The sequence below is a fragment of the Gallinula chloropus genome, assembly GCF_964237585.1.
Source record: "Gallinula chloropus genome assembly, chromosome: 19".
Taxonomy (NCBI): domain Eukaryota; kingdom Metazoa; phylum Chordata; class Aves; order Gruiformes; family Rallidae; genus Gallinula; species Gallinula chloropus.
Genome location: NC_140104.1, coordinates 6,639,714 through 6,659,745, shown reverse-complemented (window position 1 = coordinate 6,659,745; position 20,032 = coordinate 6,639,714). Strand labels below are relative to the sequence as shown.

Sequence of the window (20,032 nt, the reverse complement as noted above, 5' to 3'; positions counted from 1 at the left end):
ATCCCAAACACCATTTCCCTCTCTCGGGGAGAGATGCCCCGTTAGGCAAAGGGCCAAACTTCAATCACAACTCATTTCCAAAAGACACTACAAAGCAGCTCCCACGCAGCAGAGGCAGGTGAGGAACGGGGGATGTGCAAACCCATAAACTCATTCAGTCTGTTTTACTGCTGCCACCGGCCCCACGCTTCCTTCCTTATTGATTCCAGTGAGCTGCAGTTGGTTGAAACAGCTAGAGCCCAATGAGCCTTAACGATAATGCCTCTGCCTGCAGCCAGACCGGCGTGAGGACACTGAGAAACGTGGTTGCACCCCCTCCTTTGGGAGGTGTTCCAGCTGCAAGAGATGTTTAGTTAAAACCAGCCACCTTATTTCACATTTGTATTGTTTTAGGAAGAGACTATGGGGTTTGGGGCACTTGCTAACAGACCTGCTCGTGGTCCAGGCCTGCCTCATCTGCAGACCTGGGTGCTCTGAAATGCTTCTGTTGTTAGTGGTGCTTCAAGAAAGCCCCCCGTGAAGGCACCAGGCCTGCTGGCACCCAGTGTACCTTCAGCAAACCACCCTCCTTTCACCTGCTCACAGCAAGTAGAGGCAAACACCGGACTTACCCTGACCACCCTGCTGCGACGGGCAGGGGAGGTGAAGACTCCGACTGTGTCTGGGGGTGACTGTCCCTGACAAATCAGGAACCGTGTGGTTTGCCTCCCGTCCTGACCACCCCTCCTCCTGCTTCCTCAGCTCCCAGCCAGACTGTGGCACTAGGCACTTCCAGAGTGGCCGAGAGCCCGAGGTGCAGGGTAGGGGAGCGCTTGGGATCAGGGGCTGGACTTCGGGCAAGCAGCGGTAGCCGGCAGGATGGCCGTGGGGAACGTGAGCATCGCAGGCTTTGGGCAGGGCTGAGTCCTCGGGCAGAAGAGCAGGGTCAGGCTCCAGGGGACACTTTCTTTTCCTTCGGTGGTGACGGCTCTGTAAGCTGTGTCTCGGGAGCAGGGGGACAGGGGATGTGCCAGCTGCTCCCAATTGTCTGCTGGCATCTACACTGAAGTCCAGCCTGCTCGGAGAAGCAGAGGTGGCATGAGGGGGCTCCCGGCCCTTCTGGGGACAGGCTGGCTGCCCGACCGGAGCTGCCTCCTGTAGCACAGCGCTGCTTTCCAGAGCCTGCTGACAGTGGTGGCTTTTCTCCGTCCTCTTTTGTGTCCGAGCACCGTGGAAGCCAACCTTGGCCCCAGAGTGTCTGGATTTGCGCTGCCCGGCCCGCCCAGGCGGGCACTCGGTGTCCCTTCTGTAGTGATGGTGCTGGTGGTGGTGGTAGTGGACGTGGCTGAGCACCCGGGGCTTGGCCGGAGCAGCACCCCCAGGCACCATCAAGTCCAAGGACCTGGGGCGCATCTCCCTCAGCGGCCGGGGCTGCTCCTGGCCATTGTCCGTGGTGGGCCCCTCCGAGCTGCAGTACACGAAGGGGTCGTAGTCGCTGCTGAGGGAGCTGCGGAAGGTGGAGCAGCTGCCATGGATGCCCTGCAGACTGACGTCTGTGCAGTTCAGCATGGAGTCACTGGAGGAACCATGGCAGGGCCCCGAGCTGGAGTCGCTGCCCGGCCCGTCGGCCAGGTACCCGCTGTGCTCTGTGAGATAGCTCTCCCCAGAGCCGCTGCTGTTGTGCTGGTGCCCGTGGCCCACCCCCCGGCGCAGGGCGGGTGCACGGTGCTGCTTCTGTGCCAGGGCTGCCTTGAGCCCCAGGCAGGGGGCCTGGAGAGAACAAGTCCTGTGGGGTGGCAGTGCCTGCCTGCACGCTGAGGGGCTGGGGTGCTGCTGGCCCAGCAGACCCTGGGCCAGGGGCGGTGGGTGACCACAGGTGGGCAGGGAGGTGGCTGGCCTGTATGGCATATAGTGGATGGTGCCAAAATCCAGCTGGGAGAGCTCTGGAGAGTGGAAGAAGGGGTGGTTGCTGTGGGCTGGCTCTGGGGGGAAGCTCCTGAGGTTCCTCTGAGGATAGGCGTGTGGGAGGTGGTACAGGGCATGTCCTGGGTGCTGGCGGAAAAGGTGGAGTCGTCGTCCAGGCTCCATGTCCCGAGGGGCCAGCCTGGAGCCTGCACCCGTGGCCTGATCCACTGAATCCCTGGCTGTGGAGAGAGTAGGGAGCATTCAGCACACTTCCCACAGCCCAGCTGCAGTAGCCCCAACACTGGCAAGCCTCTGCTGCGCTCCCGCTGTGGTCCTGTGTCTTCCCTGTGCCCTGCCACTCCTCACCGCCACCACCAAAACATCCTGATGGTCCCACACACCCAGCATCCTCCCTGATTCCCTGCCCTCAGATCCCAGCAGGTCCCAGGACTGGAAACCCCTCGGTGCAGGTCCCAGCCAAGCCCAGCACCTCGCTGTGCGCTGCGGGGGCTCACACACACCCTCACGTGCAGAGACACATGCTCCTGCTGATGTGCCCACCGTATGCATCACCCAAAGGTACATGGACCCCCTCAGCACAACCTCTGCACCCCACCCCTGGCCAGGAGATGCTGCCATCTGAGCCCTACCAAGAATATTGAACATGCAAAGTGGACATGTGTGGTGTTGCTGCAGCCAAGGGTCAACACACTCCCGGTGAAACTCATGGGAGCACGAGATGATCCGCAGTTCCTAGAGAGAGGTGGAGAGAAAAGGAGGACTGTGAGCAAGGAGAACCATGTCCCAGGACCTGGATGGGTCCTTCTTGATGGAAGTGAGCCTTGTAAGATGGACAGCTGCTGCTGCAGCCTAGCAGCTCTGGTTCTGCTCACTGCCTTCAGCTCTGGGATGTGAACAACTAGAGAGGTGCTGGCCCTCAGGAATGGTGTGGGGGGTGCTCAGGCTGAGCAGGGAGAAGCAAACCTCACTTTCGCCCCACTGTTTCAGCATGGAGGTATTAGGGACACTTTACCCTCCAGTGACAGCTGTATTAGGGACACTTTACCCTCCAGTGACAGCCGGAGACCTGTTGCCAGGGAATCTGAGTCTGCAGGCAAGTGGCTTCATCACAGTCAGGACTTTTTTGGCCAAGGGACCTTCACTGACACCGGTCCTTTCCCAGCCCTCCAGAGAAGGAAACATCCCAAGGGCCTCCTGCCCCTGCCAGGCTGCTCAGCTCCCACCACAGCTCCTGCCATGCCCACAGCCTACCTGGCCCTCGCTGAACTCCTCCAGGCAAATGGCACAGACCGGGGCTGAGCTGCAGCTGCTGGCCGAGTCCCACCGCGACGCCTGCCGGCACCGTCCCTGGTACCGGCGTGTGGCCAGCTGCCCGATGGCCTGCATGGTCTGCTGCTGCAAGGAGTCCTGCCAGGGAGAAAGGAGGCTGTAAGGAGAGGCTCAGCCTTGTGTTGCCACACTTCCTAATGCCCTCCCCCCCCCCAACCCCCGCCCTGTTCTCAGAAGGGGTTTGTCAGGAATTGGGAGAGATTCTCATTTGCAGAGGTGACTTTTTGCCCAACCTGGGCCAGAGTGGGCTTTGTCACCAGCAGGAGCCACGTGGCACTGGACATTCAGAATTCAGGAGGGCTGAATTTTTGAGCCTCAGGGGCTTGTCTTTCTGTGGGACAGAGAGGAGATTCACAGATCTGGAAATACATCTCACTCTGGAAAGATGATAGTTTCATTTGCTAGTTTCTATGAAAAATACTGAATCTTCTACTGAATCAGATGTTGCTGTTCAAACCAAGAACCTGTGGACCAGCTCTGCAGCTCTGGGTGCTGGACCAAGCTCTGAACAAATGCTGGGACTGCAGGAGGAGAGCAAGGTCACCGCACGAGAGGAGCCACCAGCCCATCTCAGGATGACTCCACACATCCCCGAGATGCTCCGGCCTTGTGGCCACATCTTCAGTTCCCACAGAAGCACATTCCTGCCCCCAAAACTGTCATCTTTCCTCCCTTGATGTGCTTCTGTTTGCTCTGTGTGATTCCTACCTGAGTCCTGTTCAGGTGGCACTTTGTGCGGACAACAAAGATCAAAATGATGACAACGACAGTGCTGACCACGGTGAGAAGAATCCACACGTCGTAGTCTGGCTGTTGGACAGAACAGGGAAGAAATTACTCTTGTGTGGCAGGGGTGGGACTTGGAGGCCAGGCAGGGGAATCCCAACCTCCTCCTGAGCATCAGCTTCTGAACACACGCTCCTTGGCCAAGGTCTACCTCCTTGCTCTTCACAGGGAAGAGGGTTCAGTCTCTTCTGCACATTCCATCAGGAATGGAATTTCTCTCTTGCAGCGTCTCAGGTCCCTAAAGGCCATGGACTAGGGTAGCACAAGGTGAGGAAATCATGGCTTGGTCTCACCTGAAGAGACAGGGAATCTCCTCGCCTCACTCAGGATGTTTATGCAAAAGAAGCTAAATAAGCTGAAAGCACTTCTGAGCCTTTATATGCAGCACGTCTGAAGGCTGCAGAGAGCAGCACTGCCTCCTCCAGCCCTGGGGAGGAGAGCTCGGTGGCTTTGGGAAAGCCCTACCCTGTGGCACAGCAGCTTGGGAGGGAGGATGCAGAAGGCAGAGGGAATGGTGTATCTCACCCAAGCTGGTGGCTCCTTGACCTCTATCTTCACGTGGGCCTCTCTGTTCTTGTTCACAACACCCATGAGAAGCTCAGCATCATGGCCCCTGATGAGAACCACAGGCTGACTCAGACCTCTGGGCTTTCTCAGCTGTAAAGAAACAAACACTGTGAGAGGTGGTCCAAACCAGCATGAAACAGGGACTATCCCAGCCCCCCCAGGCACATCTGGATCCCCCCAATTCTTCTTGTGCAGACTTTAGGGGCTGCCTGCTCCCCCAAACTTGCACTATCCCTCTATGATGAAATCAGGTGGAAGCTCCTCCTCTTTTCCCAACGCTTCAGCAGGTCTTTCTTCACTTCCTCCGATGGTGCCTCCTGATGCACAGCTGGACACAGCTCAGTGTCTCCTGTGCTCCTCTTTTGAGCTCCAGTGCAAAAGATCCTGGTCTCTCCTCTCCCACCACCATCGCCAAGTGCTGCCTGTGCCACACAGATGCTTCCCCACCCTTTGCTGTGAGACCCTTGAGTGCCCCCCCCGCCCGCGTAACCTGACACATTCTGATTGTTTCCCATCACACTGGCAGTTTTCCACCACAGCCCAGCATGGGCTGGCTCAGCAAGGGCTCCAGTCTGCCCTCTCCTCCTGACTGACCTCCTGATGAGTGGCTACCTGACCTGCTAGCCACTTCCCATACCCTTTCTGAGCCACCTCAGCATCACCTCATGGGCCTGCACTTGCTGCTGAGGCACAAGTTGGGCTGTAAATTCATAAAAGTACTGCAGGGGAAGGATCCAAGTACTGCAAGGGAAGGATCCAGCAAGCAGGAATCAGCCCAGACTTTTGATAAGCTCAGCACCAGACCCTCTGTCTCTCCTCCATTTAATAGTGGCTGCTTTTTATTAAGCCTTGATTATTTCAGTGGGGAAACCTAGTCCTTTACAGAGCTGACAGTGGTGTTTGTCAAGGGACCTCTGGAGGTCTCAAAACCAACCCTCAGCTTGCAGCAGGAGTATCGTTAACTGTGCATCAGGGTGGCTATGACTTTGGCTTGAAAACTCAAGAAATCATCTTTCCCCTAAGGTAACACCAGGGCTGGCAGGACCAGATGGGGCCAGGCAATCTCTGACTTCCCAAGCATCCAGCTCCTTGAAGAAGCATCCTTGCATCCTTGTCTGATCAGCGACCAGACGACATCCTTTAAGAGCAGCAAGATGCTGTTCGCAAGATGCTGTTCACAAGGTGCTGCTCACAAGGTGCTGCTCACAGGGTGCTGCTCACAGGGTGCTGCTCACCCTGCCCCGAGGGCTGGATGTGAGCAGGAGAGCAGCACTGTGTGTGCATGGATGTGCTGGGTGGGTGCTGACAGTCAGAGCCAGCCTGCAGTGGCCTCCTGGGCCCTCCTGCTGTTGGCTGGTGTGTGAGCTGTGCACATTTCGGGGCAGGACAGGGGCGCTGTGGTTCAGCTGATGGTGTCGGTGGGGTTTGTACCTGATCGGCAGCACTTTCGTCGTCGGTAATGTCAAAGAGGATGGCACGGGCTCCGCGCTCCCCCGCCAGCTTCGCCTGCCCAAAAGAACAGAAGCTTCATTGGACATTTCCTGCGGTACATCCGTGTTACCACCCCCTGTTGGGATGTGTGTCTGTCCCCTGTCTCTGCACCTGGAAGAAGCACCAGCTGCTCAGACTCAGGAACAGTCTGTGCCCTGCTTTCCGTGCTGCGCTGAGCTGCAGCGCCTGCTCTCGCTAGAGCTCTGCAGTCCATGGCTGGGTTCACCCTGGTTGTGGAGGCAGATTAGGCACTGGGCTTGTGCACCCACAGAGCTGAAGGCCAGATCTCCCTGTGTCTGTGCCACATGCCCCCTCGCTGCAGAGCCAGCTTTGCTGGGGAGGGGTCTGCAGCCCCACTCACCCCGCTGACCACCACGCACCCTTCCCATCCCAGGGCATCAGAAACCTCTGCAGGTCCCATGGCTGATTGGCTGTTGGTGGGCTGGACTCCCACATGCATTGCTCCCCATGGTCCCTGTTCATGGACCACAGAGAAGCTGGGGCGATGCCTGGGCTGCAGGTCAGGTCTGGGATTAGGAGTGGGATGGCCCCTGGTTGGCTGCAGACCGAGGAGGGCAGCTTGGAGACCCACCCCAACGAATACCTGTGGCACCCCAGTGAGGTCAAAGCACACTGCCTGGAGGACCTTGCCTGGGTCACCCACATCCTCCCACCAAGCCCCTTGGAGCCCTCCAGGCAGGCAGAGGCAGCCTCTTGTGAAAGGGAAGAGGAACGTGAACAAAGTGCAGGGCTGGGCCGCTGTTACTCACGCGGAGCCCTTTGATCTGCGCGTCCCTGTGCAAACAGGGAGCTGCGGGACCTGGGGCGGCAGCTCACCCCCAGCGCTGCCAAACCCAGCTCGGGGCCGGAGGTCAGTGCTGCTGCTTCCCAGCTGCAGTGTGAAACATTGGGAGCAGGCAGAGGGAAGGGGAGGGAAGGGGAGGGAAGGGGCATTCCCGGGCTCGGAGCAGCCTGGAGCAGGATCAGCTCTGTCCCTCCCTCGCAGGTGCCAGTTGGCTGCACGCAGCGGGTGGGGAAGGAGTTGGGTGCCAGAGGTGTGTGCCTGGGTCTGGGGGAAGGGGGACCAGGGTGTGAGTGGGGGGTGCAGGTGCTTGGGCAGAGCAGAAGAGGCTCCGTGTCGCCGGAAGGATTTGATGCTCTTGGGTTCGGCGTACGGGATGGGGAAGCTGGAAAAGTGGGATCAGGGAGGTGGGGATCAGAGACTGGGGCCCTGTCTGCCATCAGAGGAGCCTCCACATTTGCCAGCACTGGAGAAGAAACAGGACTTTTGGGGAGTGACTCCCACCCCTTGGAGCCAGTCGATGAACAAGACAGATCTACAAGGATTCTACTCTGCTGAAGGCACCAACCGTGGGGAAAGGAACCATTAGGACTGGACAAGTGACTCTTCCCTGCACCTTCCTGACTGCAAATGACACAACATCTGTTCAGGCCATTCACAGCCACTGCCTGCTCGCTGTCCTTCAGCCTGATCTCTGCAGCCACACGGCACGGCTGACACACGGCTTGGAGGGCTGGAAGACTCTTGGTGCAAACATGTCTGCATGGGGATGATTCAGGAGCTTTCAGCAGTCTGTCAACCAGACTTGTCATCAGTGGTTCACTCAGGGCTAAAAATAATGCCAAAAATTACAAAAGATGCTGTAGAAAAAAAAAATAAATGGCTTTGAATTGATTGTGGAGGCATCTTCTGTGCCTTCCCCTTGCAGACCACACATTTTTCCTACTGGTTTTAGCTTGGGATGCTGAAGCAGTGCTGGAATTCAAGCAGAAAAGTGGATCAGGTGCCTGGTGGAGGTGTCTTCACGCTGGGCTGGACAGGTTGTGTGCACTGCTTGGCTGGGTGACAGCTAACACAGAGGTTATGAGAACACTCTGCACGGGCCTGTTGTTATCATCGCTGATACAGCACCACAGCTCAGCCTGCAAAGCTCCACCGCAGGGAACACAACTCCTCTGAGCACCAGCCACATCCCACAGCCACAGCCCTGGCTTCTGAGGTAGAGATCTGTACAGTCCTGGAGGGAAGCAGCTTGGCAGAGCTGCAGGAGGATGGAGAAGTGGATGGACCCTGACACAGGACATAGTGGAGGGGCTGTGTGTGTGTAAGAACCAGAGTACAAGGCAAGAGGGGTACCCCAGGGAGTGGCCAGCTGGAGGAGCATCTCCCTGTACTTCGTGGCTAAAACAGTCCCTTCTGGGGAGGGGAGACAAAACCAGCAAACCAGTTTTTAAACCAGCACCCAGCTGTGCCCCCTACGGCACCTGCAGAGCCCTTGCTCTGGTCTGCCACAAGCTGCTCTGGCTCTGCTCCTTCTCCTCCATCCTCATGCACCGTCTGCACCCACCGGTGGAACCCGGCTGTTCTCCAGATGTGGAGATCTCCAGATGTGACATCTCCAGATGCTAACAGCTGCCATCAGCTCCAGAGCAGCAGCAAACCAAACTCAGCAGCATCCTGGTCCAGAAAGGGACCCCCATAGTGGGGGGGAAGCAGCCCTGAGGTGATACATCCATCACATCCCTCTCCTTGCTTTTGCTGCCACAGTCTTTGCCCAACAACCCCAACCTACTGTGCAGAAGCATCTGTGTGGTACAAGTCTTGCCTGCCTCTTTCAGCTGAGCTGCAGGGAGGGCAGAGAAGGACCCTGTCTCCAGCGTGTCACCACCAGCAGAAAGCAGATAACTGGTGGCAACACCTCAACACAACCTGGGTAAAGCCAAGGGGAGTCAAATGAGGGCTCTTTCCGTGCTCGTGGATAAAAGCAGAGGCAGAGAAGTAGAGAGGATAGAAGGAGGCAGCAGAGCACTGGAAGAGAAGCTAATGCTGGCCTTATCCTTGCAGCTTGATCAGGGACACAAAGCTTCTAGGGCTTAAGATGACCCTCGTTCCTACCTGACTTCCTTATTACTGGAGGATTGTACCAGTGACCTAGCTTTTGACAGAGTAACTGCTGTTCCACTAAGGTACCTCCTTCACAGGAGACCTGAGCTGAAGACCCCTGAGATCTCCCAATCCCTTCGCAGGGTGGGTGGTGACCCGTGCTGTTCATGAGACACATCCCACCAGTAGTTCATCTGGGTTGGGTTTGTCTGAACTGCTCGGTGCTGATTCTTTACGTCCCTCCCCCCCACTGAAGCACCTCAGCATTATTTTAAAGGCAGGACCACAATGTTCCCTGTGTCCATGTTTGCCAGCAGGACAGAGGACACAGAGACACGTGAATCCTCCCAAGAGTCCAGCAGGCAAGAGGAGGCTGCAAAACAAGAGGGGCAGGAGGCTGCTGGGCAGTAAAGCCTATGGGATGCAGGGGTGAGGGCTGAGCATCCTGGAGCAGCCAGGTTAGGGAAAACTCTGCACTGTTTACAAAGCCAGGCAGGGATGGGTGAGGGAGGGATGGGTGTTGGGTATGCCTGGCACAGTGTCTCTCCCAAAAGACTCCTTCTGCCGTGGACCCTGCTCTGTCCTTGTCCTTTTGTCCTTCGTCCAACAGCTCTTCCCTGCCCTGCTGCCTCCTCCCCCTCTTGGTCTCTCCTGCATCTGGTTTCAGCTCCCTGGGGTTGGTGCTGTTTGGGGCGGTTCTGCACGTACCTTGTTAGCCAGGGACAGGCAGGGGTTGGGGTCCCGATCCGGCTGTTCCAGCTTGACAATGGTGATGAACCCTGGTTCGGTGTGTTCATCCTCACTGGTGTTGCACAGGGACAGCGGGTGGGACTGCGGGGGAGAAGAGAAGAGAAGGGAGACTCACACCTTGGGGCTCAGCACTGCAAAGGGGGGGGGGGGGGAAGGAGAGAAGGAGGGAAGGAGAAAAGGAGGGAGGGGGGGAGGGAGGAAAATATTGGAAGCAGGTAGAGAAGTTCCAGGAATAAAAATGGAGAACAAAAGATTGTAGAATCACAGACTGCATCAGGAGGGAAGGGACCTTCCAAGCCCATCTAGTCCAAACCCTGCAGTGAGCAGAGACATCTTCACTAGACCAGATTGCTTCATCCACCCTGACCCTGAATGCCTCCAGGGATGGGGCCTCCACTGTGCCAACCTGTGCCAGTGCCTCACTCCCCTCATACTGAGGAATTTTTTCCTAATACCCAGCCTAAACCTCCCCTTTTGTCGGAGCATCCTGCCCTGCATCCCCTTACCGGCTCGGAGCCCCCCGCCCCGAGGCCGAGGGGTGCCGGCCATCGCCCCCACAGTCCGGGCAAAGCCCCCGGGGCTGCAGCAGGAGCTGCCACCGCTTGGTGGGGCCCTCGGCCGGATCCTGCCCGGGCTCAGCCCGGCCGGGGGCTGCGGGGCCGCCCCGCCCCGCTCCCGGCTGCGGCCGCCAAGGTCCCCCCGGAGCCCGGCGGAGGGTCCAGCCGGAGCCCGCAGCTCCGTTATCCCCCAGCATCCCCCCCTCCCTCCCCCGGGCTGGCCGCTCGCCTGAGCCTACCCTGACCCCGCAGGCACAGGGGGTGTGGTAGGCGGTGATCCCCCCTCTGGGCACGGGTAGGGGGCACAAGGCTGACTTTACCGGGGGGGCTGCACAGGCGCTGCAGCATCAGCGGCACGTTTCGCAGTCTTGGGGCTGCAGCACGAGCAGGGGGGGGCTGACAGCAGCCGGGAACGGGAGCTGAAGTGCTGAGGGTTTAAGGCAGAACAGCAAACCCATGGCCACACACAGCGCCTAGGTTCTGGGGGAGGGTAACGCCTACAGTCACAGGGGCATGAGGAAACCAGACCCCTGGCTCTCGCCTGGCTGTCAGGAGGTGGGAGAGTGAGGTGGGAGGGATGGCACCACGAGTGTGAGCAGAGATGTAACCTGCTAGGCTGTAAAGCACTGCCCAGCACTGAGGAACTCCCATGTGCCTCTGGCTGTCCCCCATCCATCTTTCTCTTGGGGTCTTCCTCCCTGACCCACAGCAGTACTGGAAGAAGAATGTCCAAACACTCCTACTAGAGATGCTAGAGAGAGTGCAACTGCACCGAGCCAAGCACCATGAACTCTGGAAATGCAGGTTTCCAGGGCAGCAATCCAGGCTGTTCTGACTTGGGAGCACTCAGGAAAGGCTCCCAGTAACCAACCCTGTGCTTCAGTCAAGCCACAGCCAGCACTGCCCACGCTGAGGCCAGCACAGTGTCAAAGTGCCCACGGTCCTGCTGGCTTTGCTGAGCAACCCCACTGCTCCTGCACTCCCTTTGCTCAGTGGGGCGTTCTCTGGCTTTGGGTTAATGTGTAGTTTTAACACCTGCAGAAAAGCACCCAGCAGGACATGCAAAGAGCGTGTCTCATGTCTCTTGGGCTCCTCACCGTAAGAAGGTCATTGAGGTCCTGGAGCGAGTCCAGAGAAGGGCAACCAGGCTGGGGAAGGGGCTGGAGGGCAAATCCTATGAGAAGCAGCTGAGGGAACTGGGGGTGTTTAGTCTGGAGAAGAGGAGGGAGACCTTATCACCACCTACACTGACCTGACAGGATGGTGCAGAGAGGTGGGTGATGTTCTCTTCAGCCAGTGGACAGGAGATGGGACAAGGGGCAATGGCCTCAAGCTGTGCCAGGGCAGGTTTAAATTAGATATTAGAAAGAAATTTTTTACTGAAAGAGTTGTCAGGGTCTGGAACAGGCTGCCCAGGGAGGGGCTGAGTCACCTTCCCTGGATGTGTGCAAAAAAAGGGTAGATGAGGGACTTAGGGATCTGGTTTAGCTCAGGATGGGAACGGTTGGACTTGATGGTCTTAAAGGTCTTTAACAACCATGTGATTCTGTGATTCTGATTCTGTGGTGCTTCTAACAGTTTGGAGATAGCCCTCCTGACAGCTTATCGAGCCTTCACCAGGCTGCTTTGGGAGCCCTGGCACCTCCTGGGGCTGCTTGGAGCCGTGCCCAGCTTTGGGTGCTGTGATGCGCCTGGGGCAGCGACGCTACGGGGCAGGGGAGAGCCCTGGGTGCTGAGCACGGAGCAGCCTCTGCAGGGCCTGCTGGCAGCATCAGTGGTAAACACTGGGACAGGAGCAACAAGCTAAGTTTCTGCAGCTCCAGGTGAGCACGGGGAGCAGGTGTAAACTGCTGGTAGCTGTGCTGGGGGGGACGTGGTCAGTAAATCTGGAGAAGACACGCTTATGAGTGATGTGCCTCCCCAAAGCCTGCCCTCTGGTTGTCCGTTAACATGGGGCACTGTGCTATCTCTATCCTTCCCTCTGGGACACCCCCACTCCCTGGCCAAGCAGAGGTCCTTTCCCTCCCACATTCCTGCCGGGCACAGAGGTGACTGGGGGCAGCTCAGGAGGATTCTTCTTTGTGCCATGGACACAGGTGTCTTCTGCCCAGGCAACACACTCCACTCGCCTCTGCCCCAGACCACCTCTTCCCTTTCTTCCTACCATCTTCTCTCCCCATCTGGTGCTACACAGGCAACTCCTCAAGCAGCAGCAAAGCAGCAAGACCTGGGTCTTACTGCCCACAGCCCACAGCCACACTGCTTGGCACTTCCACTGCCCCTGGGCACCCAGGGCAGCACAGCACACTCACACAGTGTCGTGGCTTAGCTGCCACAGCCAGGACACCAAACAAGAGTAGGATCAAAAAATAATCTAAGGATGATGCAGAAAACCAAGTGCTATGAGATTCCTCATGTCCCAGGTTAGCTGCAGCTGGGTTATCCATGTCCCAGGTCATCCAGCCTGGCTGCAGTTAGGATGCCTCGCTCCCTCTGAAACCAGACCCATGCATACGTGGCTGCAGACCAGCTCACTGATGGCAGGAGCTGGGGACGCTCTTCCAGACCCTTCTCCCAGAACAATCCCTGCTGCTGGGATCCCAGGGGTGGGGTTGGGGTTAGCTGGATCCCTGACAGTGTCTGGACTTGGTCTTGGGTGATTCAGCCCTGCCACCTCTGCCCAAACCCTGACCTGTTTCTAACACACTGTCAACCAGACCTGAGAACCCCCAGCTTTGTCACTCCATCTCTCCTTGTCACCATATCCCTCCTGTCACCCCCTCAACAGGATGCAGAGCTCCTCCACATCCCTACGTGCTTGCTACCACTTTTTTTGCCCCTCTTTCTAGCTTACCCTTGCCATCTTTCCCACTTTATTCTCACCAGACCCACTATCTTCTCACCCACCCATTGCTCCCACCATGCCTGCACCGCTCACAGCTTGTACAGAGCAGCCAGGAGCCCTCCCCCAGAAGTGGGGGGACGTGGAAAGGTCCCAGGAAGGGCAGACATGGAAAGGTGCTCCCTTCTCACTCAAGGTGCTTCTTTTATAAAACAGTAGGGGAAAAAGAAAAAGGTGACCTGAGAGGTCATCTAGCCCTGTCACTGCCTGCAGGCAGGATCAGCCAGCCCTAAGACATTCCTCAGAGACACTGGCTCAACCTGTTTTCAAGACCTCCAGAAAGGGAGATTCCTCACCAGGGCTGCCTTCTTCTCAGGCACCCAAAAGTATGTCCCAGCACCTCATGTGAACCCGCCTTGCTGCAGACTCAACCAATTCATTGCACAGAACCCACTATCCCCACAGAAAGGAGATGGTTCGCTCACTGCTTTGGTTTTTTTGAAGAACAACTTAAAGCTTTCTTTTCCCTTCCTGGTCACAAGAGTCTTTGGGGCCAAGGGTTGGTGAAGGACCCAGAGAAGCAAAGTCTCTGAGAGAGACTTTGGTTTTCTCTCCAAGGGAGCTCAGGGTACCTCACACCCTTCCTTCTTAGGGGATGAGTCAATAGGATTGATTTGATTTGAAATAGCAGTAAAATAATTTATAACCAACCAGTAAGGTTGGCATGGAAAGGAGAGGAAGAGAACAGGACAGGAGAGTGCTCCTTCACCAAAATCATGGATTAAACTGGTGAACTGTTAACACCAACATGTAGCTCATCACTGAACTGGTGCTGTGACACCAGAGGAACTGCAGGTAGCAGATACCAAGCTGAATGTGAAGAAGAAGTGCAGGGAATGGCAGACCACCAATCCCCACTGCCCTGCCAAAATAAATAAGGCAACACCAACAACATAATGCAGAGAAGGGAAGAGCTAACAGTGCTTTGGAAGAGGAGAGGGATGCTCCCCAGACCCGTGGCATTCCTCAGAGCATCAGCACGGGTGGGACCTGAGGTAGTTCAGTTAATGCTGCACGCTGGGGCTGCTGCTTCTGTTCTCTGGCAAAGTAAAGGCTATGGGAGGTGATCAATGTGCATCAAAAGAAGCCTGGCCAGCAGGTCAAAGGAGGTGATCCTCTCCCTCTGCTCTGCCCTGGTCAGGACCCACCTGGAGTGTTGTGTCCAGTTCTGGGCTCCCTGGGATAAAAAAGACAGGGATCTCCTGGAGAGAGTCCAGAGGAGGCTGTGGAGATGATGAAGGGCCTGGAGCATCTCCCCTCTGAGGAAAGGCTGAGTGAGCTGGGACTGTTAAATCTAGAGAAAAGAAGCCTGAGAGGGATCTGATCAATGGTTATCAATATCCCCTTCTCAGTGTCTGTGGGGACAGGACAAGGGGCGATGATCTCAAGTTGGAGCACAGGGAGTTCCGCACCAATATGTGGAAGAACTTCTTCATTGTGTGGGTGAGGGAGCCCTGGGACAGGCTGCCCAGGGGGTGTGGAGTCTCCTTCTCTGGAGAGATTCCAGCCCTGTCTGGACACTGACCTGTGTGACCTGTCCCAGGGACCCTGCTTTGGCAGGGGGGTTGGACCTGATGATCTCTGGAGGTCCCTTCCAACCCCTACGATTCTGTGAGTCTGTTACAGAAAACCATGCAGTACTGCCCAGAACGAAGAGGACAGAGCAGATTGGCCTCTGCAGTGGAGTTAACTTGGCAGGACAGTCCCAGAAGTGAACTGTGTTGTCCAACTATTCACAAAGGGCTTGGAAAAAGAGGGGAGTGGAGAAGTGGCTGAGTGTCTCAGTGCTGCATAAATATTCAGGTTGGTAAATATTAAAACTGGCTGCAATGGGATCTCATGGTACTGAGTGATGGATTGACAAAAGATGTTAAAAAAATGCAAATATAAAGAAACCAGACCCAGCTATTTCAGGCAGGGATGAGCCCTAGGTTTGATAATGAGCAGGGAAGGTCTTGGAGTCATTACAGGGGGGTTTATAGAAACCACTGTCGAAGCACCTGAAGCAGTCAACAGGCAAAGAGACAACTGGGCATCACTGTAAAAAACCCCTAAAACCTCCAAAATCTACTAGATAAATCTGCAGGGCATCAATGTTTGGAATAGGACAAGAAATCCTGCCTGCTCCACCTTGAGCAGTGTGCTCTGTCTCTGTGCTGGAAGAGAGGGAGGAACCAGAATTCCCCAGATCTCTATGAAGAGGGTTTGTTAGAGCTGCATAAACTCATTAAACAGACAGAGAATCCATGGAGCAAGAGGCCACGAGAGGCTGTTCAATGCAAAGCTGCAGACAGCAGCCCTGGCTCAGGCCCTCTGAGCACAGGGGAGCTGTGAGGAGCATCACTGGGGGGTTGCAAGAGAAACTGAGTGTTTTGGGATGCAGGAAGGAACTGCAGACATGGAGGGTATCAAGAAAAGGCTGGTCAGGGAGGTTCTCCTGCCCCTCTGCTCTGCCCTGGGGGGGGGGGGGCCTCACCTGGAATATTGTGTGTGGAGCTGGGCTCCCCCAGGCCAGGAAGGACAGGGAGCTACTGGGGAGGGGACAACAAAGGGCTTTGGAGAGGATGAGGGGATGAGAACATCTCTCTTGCGAAGAGAGGCTGAGGGGCTTGGAGCTGTTGAGCCTGGAGAAGACTGAGAGAGGTCTCAGTGCTGATAGGTCCTTGAGGAGTGGGCTCAGGAGGATGGGTCAGTCTGTGTCCAGTGGTGCCCAGGGACAGGACAAGAGGTGTTGGGCACAAACTGGAGCAGAGGAAGTTCCACCTAACCCTGATGAGGAACTTTTTTGCTGGGAGGGTGGCAGAGCCCTGGGTCAGGCTGCCCAGAGAGGTTGGGGAGTCTCTATCTCTGGAGACATCCAAACCCTGTGATCCTGGGCACTGCCCTGTGCAGCCTGCTCGAGGGGACCCTGCTCTGGGGGGAGTGGACTGGATGATCTCCAGAGGCCCCTGCCAACCCCCACCAGTCTGTGACTCTGTGCAAAGCTCCTTCACAGATGAGCTGCACAACAGATCAGAAAGGAGCCTGGCAGTAGGCAGGAGATAAGCAAGCAGCCTCAGGCATGGTGACTGGCTGCCTTTTGAGGGCATGTAGTATCTCAGCATCGTTGTGCCGTGGCTGCTTGTCACTCAGAGATGCTCTCTCCCCACTGACCTGCTGCTTCACCCCATTGTGCTGCGTGGCTGTCACAGAGCAATGCTCCTGAGGGTGGGACAGGGACATTTCTGTATCTGTGGATATGGATGCCTGGCTCAGTGTCCCTCTTTCCTGCTGGAATTCTGTCAGTGAGGCTCTCAGCTAAATAAATTATATCCCTTCATACGTGTGTAACACTCCAGAGGCTTGAAAAGTGCAAGTGGAAGTGCTCTACTACCCTCCTGCTGCTAACACTGACCTGGCTGTGAGAATTATCAGGCAAGCTCCTCTGCTGGGTCTGTCCTGACATGGAGATGGGCAACCTGTGAATGGGTCATGGCAGGCAGGAGCAGGGCAGATGCACCAGCTCTGACGGCCAGATGTGTGCCTGTGTGGTGCATCTCCCACAGCCACTGCCACAGCTCCCAGCACCAGGAAGCCTCTGGGACCCCTGCATGGCTGAGGTGGGACAGGGGACATGCTGAGACACCCCAGCTCCCCCTCCTCTGGTCTCCCCCAGCACTCATCCTGTGTGAACATCTTTACTCCTGTATGAGAGAGGCTCTTCCCAGTTTCCCTTAACCCCTGGGCTCTACCAGAAGCTCCTCTCACACTAAGACCACTTCACCATGTAGCTGTCACTCTGCTCACAGATGCAGGGGCAGGAGGGGACGATACCCAAGGTGCAGGACTTGGTGCTGGGTGCCCAACAGGCAGCTATGGTAGAGCTGAAAAGCGTTGTGGGGTGCTGCTGGAAGGACATGGGAACGACACAGGGAGATAAAGTGGATGATAACCATGAGGAAGGTGGAAGCAGCTGGTTGGAAAAGAATGGCAGAGTATTACAAGAGACCCAAGGGAAAAACACTGCTTCCATGATTCCTGGGTAGGAAGCTCAGCCATCAGGATATGAGGCTGTTTCATTTACCTGCAGAAAGCTTCCCGAGCTGTTCTAACAGCAAACACACCTTCCCCACGTGTGAGTCACAGCCAAACGTGTTCACTGATAACAAACACATTATTCTTAGAGAGACTCAGTCCTCCCTCAACGTGTGAATAGCTCAGACAACCGCCCCAGTCCCCCAAAGGAGTGGCAAGGGGTGGGAGAGGAGACCCTCAGGCTGCCAGGGCAGCACTCCTGTGCTCCTTCCCCTGCCCATGCTCACAAAGCTTCATTATCTCTGGCCCATCTCAAAGGTCAGCAGTGCCCAGGGGTTTGATACCACAAATCAGGCCCTAATCAATCACTGCATCTCCTTCTCCTTTTCATTACAAAGCAGGTGAGCAACAAAGAGAGGTGCTGAACCCCAAGAGGGACGTTTATTTGATTACCACATGTGCAGGATTAGGTGGTTTAGGTGAGTCACCAAGTCTGGATCTTTTCCTTCTCATTGCACAAGCACGGCCATGGTGTTGGAGAAGACTCTTGCTACACATCTCACTGTCCTACTGACAGCTCTGGAGTTTGCTGTCCTGTGGACAGAGAGGTGCCACACAGGGGAAGCAGATGTCACTTCTAGCACAGCCACTGTGATGGCAGTATGGGCCAAGGGGGGAATTTTGGCCAAGTTGCACCATGACATCTGGTTACACTCCTCTCTCTGGACCACACATCCATTTTGGAATATGAAAGGCAAAGGCAGGTTCCCTGGTCAGCCCTGACTCACACCACTAAATGGAAGTACAGACAAGCTGGCCCAAGTCACAGGAGAACAGCTCACACTCCTGCTGCCTCCAAGCACACTGCAAGCAGTCTGGATGCAAACCCCAATGAACAGCACCCAACCTGTGCTGACCTCACACACCTCAGAAGGCTCAACATGTCCCCACTCCGGGGCACGGCGCCACTGGCAACCTCCATACCTCAAGCCCCTCTTACACAGTGACCTCCTGCACCCTCCTGAGAGGGGTTTGGTTCTTAAAACTCTTCCACAAAACTCAGGCATGTCCTGTCCCTCAGCTTGAAGCATGGCAAAGCCCAGGCTGTGCAGGCAGCACAGCAGCCAGGTGCATCCTTCCTACCCCTCAAAAGACAAAGCTGTATCGTCTCTTGGGACCAGCTTCAGGGTGGCACAGTCCCATGGCCTCTTCCACAAGCGATGTGTCAAGCACCTTTACAGGAGACAGCTCTGTCCCTAGAAGCAGCTCTGTAGTGATGGGGCAAAGACTCACCCAAACCTCACTTCATTGCAGAGACAGACGTGTCCTTTCCTCAAGCAGGCAGTTCCTGCAGTGGGTTTCAAAGTCAAAGCCTTGAAAGTTAATGACAGAAAGAGCACTTTTGCTCTTCTAGAAAGGAGGCAAGAGATCTAGAAAAGCAAAGACTGACAAGGAGATTCTCCTTGGGGCAGATCACGCCCTATGTTCTTCTGAAGCATCACATATCTCCAGGAGGGCTGAATGGCTCCAGGAAAGAGACCATAGGCCTCTCCAGAGGTTGACATGGGAATCCTCTAGGACTCTCCTGAAGATGAAGCTCAGCAGCAGCATTGCCACCACCACCACCAGCACCACCTGGAGACTGCAGGGCCCCCACGTGCACCTGAACCACCATCCTGGCCTCTTCTGGAGCAACCAGCGCTGGCCCAGGGAAGCCTGAGCTGGTGATGGGTGAAAAGATGGTGTTTGCCACGAGTGCACAGGGGCCTGTGTTCACCAGGGGGAAAGCTGCAGGCCAGAGATGGGCATGGGATGGAGGTGTCACCCTCGCCAAGCCTTCCTGGTTGGCACTGTGCCCCGAGGGGAACGTTGCCTGCTCCCCTCCCTCCTTCCCTCCCTCCTTCCCTCCCTCCCCAATATCCCTGGGCTCCGCAGCCTCAGCCCAGGTGCAGAACAAAAGGAAAACTAATGATTTAGTTATTGCCTCAGCGCGGAGGGTTTGAAGGTCAGCCATTCAGCCCGGCGCGCATGGTATGACCAAGCGCTGCCCGCCCTGCCTGCAGCCCTGCGCTGCCGCGGCTCTGCAGGGGCCGGCACTGTACCGCCGGCTTCTGAGCGGGCAGATGAAAGGCTTTTTCTCTAATGTAATAACTGACGGCCTCTTCAGTGCCGTTTGAACTGTTTACAGACCGAGTTAACGATTACAGGCAATGTGTACCTTGGCTGCTGCCCAAAATTCTTACCCGCCCGTCAGATATTATCAAAGAGCCCTTCACTGCTGGCCTGGAGTCCTTCCAAAGCGCAGCGCCCGTAGAGGAGGGGCCTTCGGCAACTCCATCGTGGAGCCCGGGCTTAGGAAGTCACAGATCTGCTCTGGCACCACTGCTCTGGTGTCCTGGGCACCGGCCGCCAAGTCACGTAGAGAGATGGGAACAGTGCGAGAGGTTCCTCCGGCCCCTCGTGCCCCAGGCGGGGTGGGGGCTTCCCTGCGGGGTATCACTTAGGGCTTTGCTCATGCTGGCTTCCAGGCTTGGGCAGAGGACACCACAGAGCCCAGGGGCTCCAGCCATCGAGGTTTCCCTCCCCGCACGAGGTCACCCACATCCATCCCTCGCTCCTTACGCGTCGCCTGGGTGGCTGTGTGAGCGCCGGTGGTTACACAGCTTAAAGCAACCCCTGCCAAAAAGCGTTTTCAACACCCTCATGCCTAAAGAGTGTGGACAAGAACAAACCAGGTGGTGGAAGATTAGATAAAATCACTTCCATTGTTATTTGTAGCTGGAAAAATGCAGGTGGAGGTATAAGGTCTGGCGAGATCTGCGCTAG

The 20,032-nt window shown here is 56.3% G+C and overlaps 1 protein-coding gene across 1 annotated transcript in view; it reads right to left on the bottom strand.

Annotated features, from left to right (window-relative positions):
• Nucleotides 1-20,032, bottom strand: part of RNF43 (ring finger protein 43) — a gene marked incomplete at its 5' end in the record, with an annotated part of 49,586 nt that overhangs the window by 5,449 nt on the left and 24,105 nt on the right. Inside the window, 7 exons of the mRNA XM_084272947.1 lie at nucleotides 612-2,123; nucleotides 2,535-2,637; nucleotides 3,157-3,312; nucleotides 3,943-4,044; nucleotides 4,546-4,677; nucleotides 6,019-6,093; nucleotides 9,692-9,814. Of these exons, the coding sequence (XP_084129073.1) occupies nucleotides 612-2,123; nucleotides 2,535-2,637; nucleotides 3,157-3,312; nucleotides 3,943-4,044; nucleotides 4,546-4,677; nucleotides 6,019-6,093; nucleotides 9,692-9,814 (2,203 nt within the window). The remainder of the gene's footprint in view (nucleotides 1-611; nucleotides 2,124-2,534; nucleotides 2,638-3,156; nucleotides 3,313-3,942; nucleotides 4,045-4,545; nucleotides 4,678-6,018; nucleotides 6,094-9,691; nucleotides 9,815-20,032) is intronic.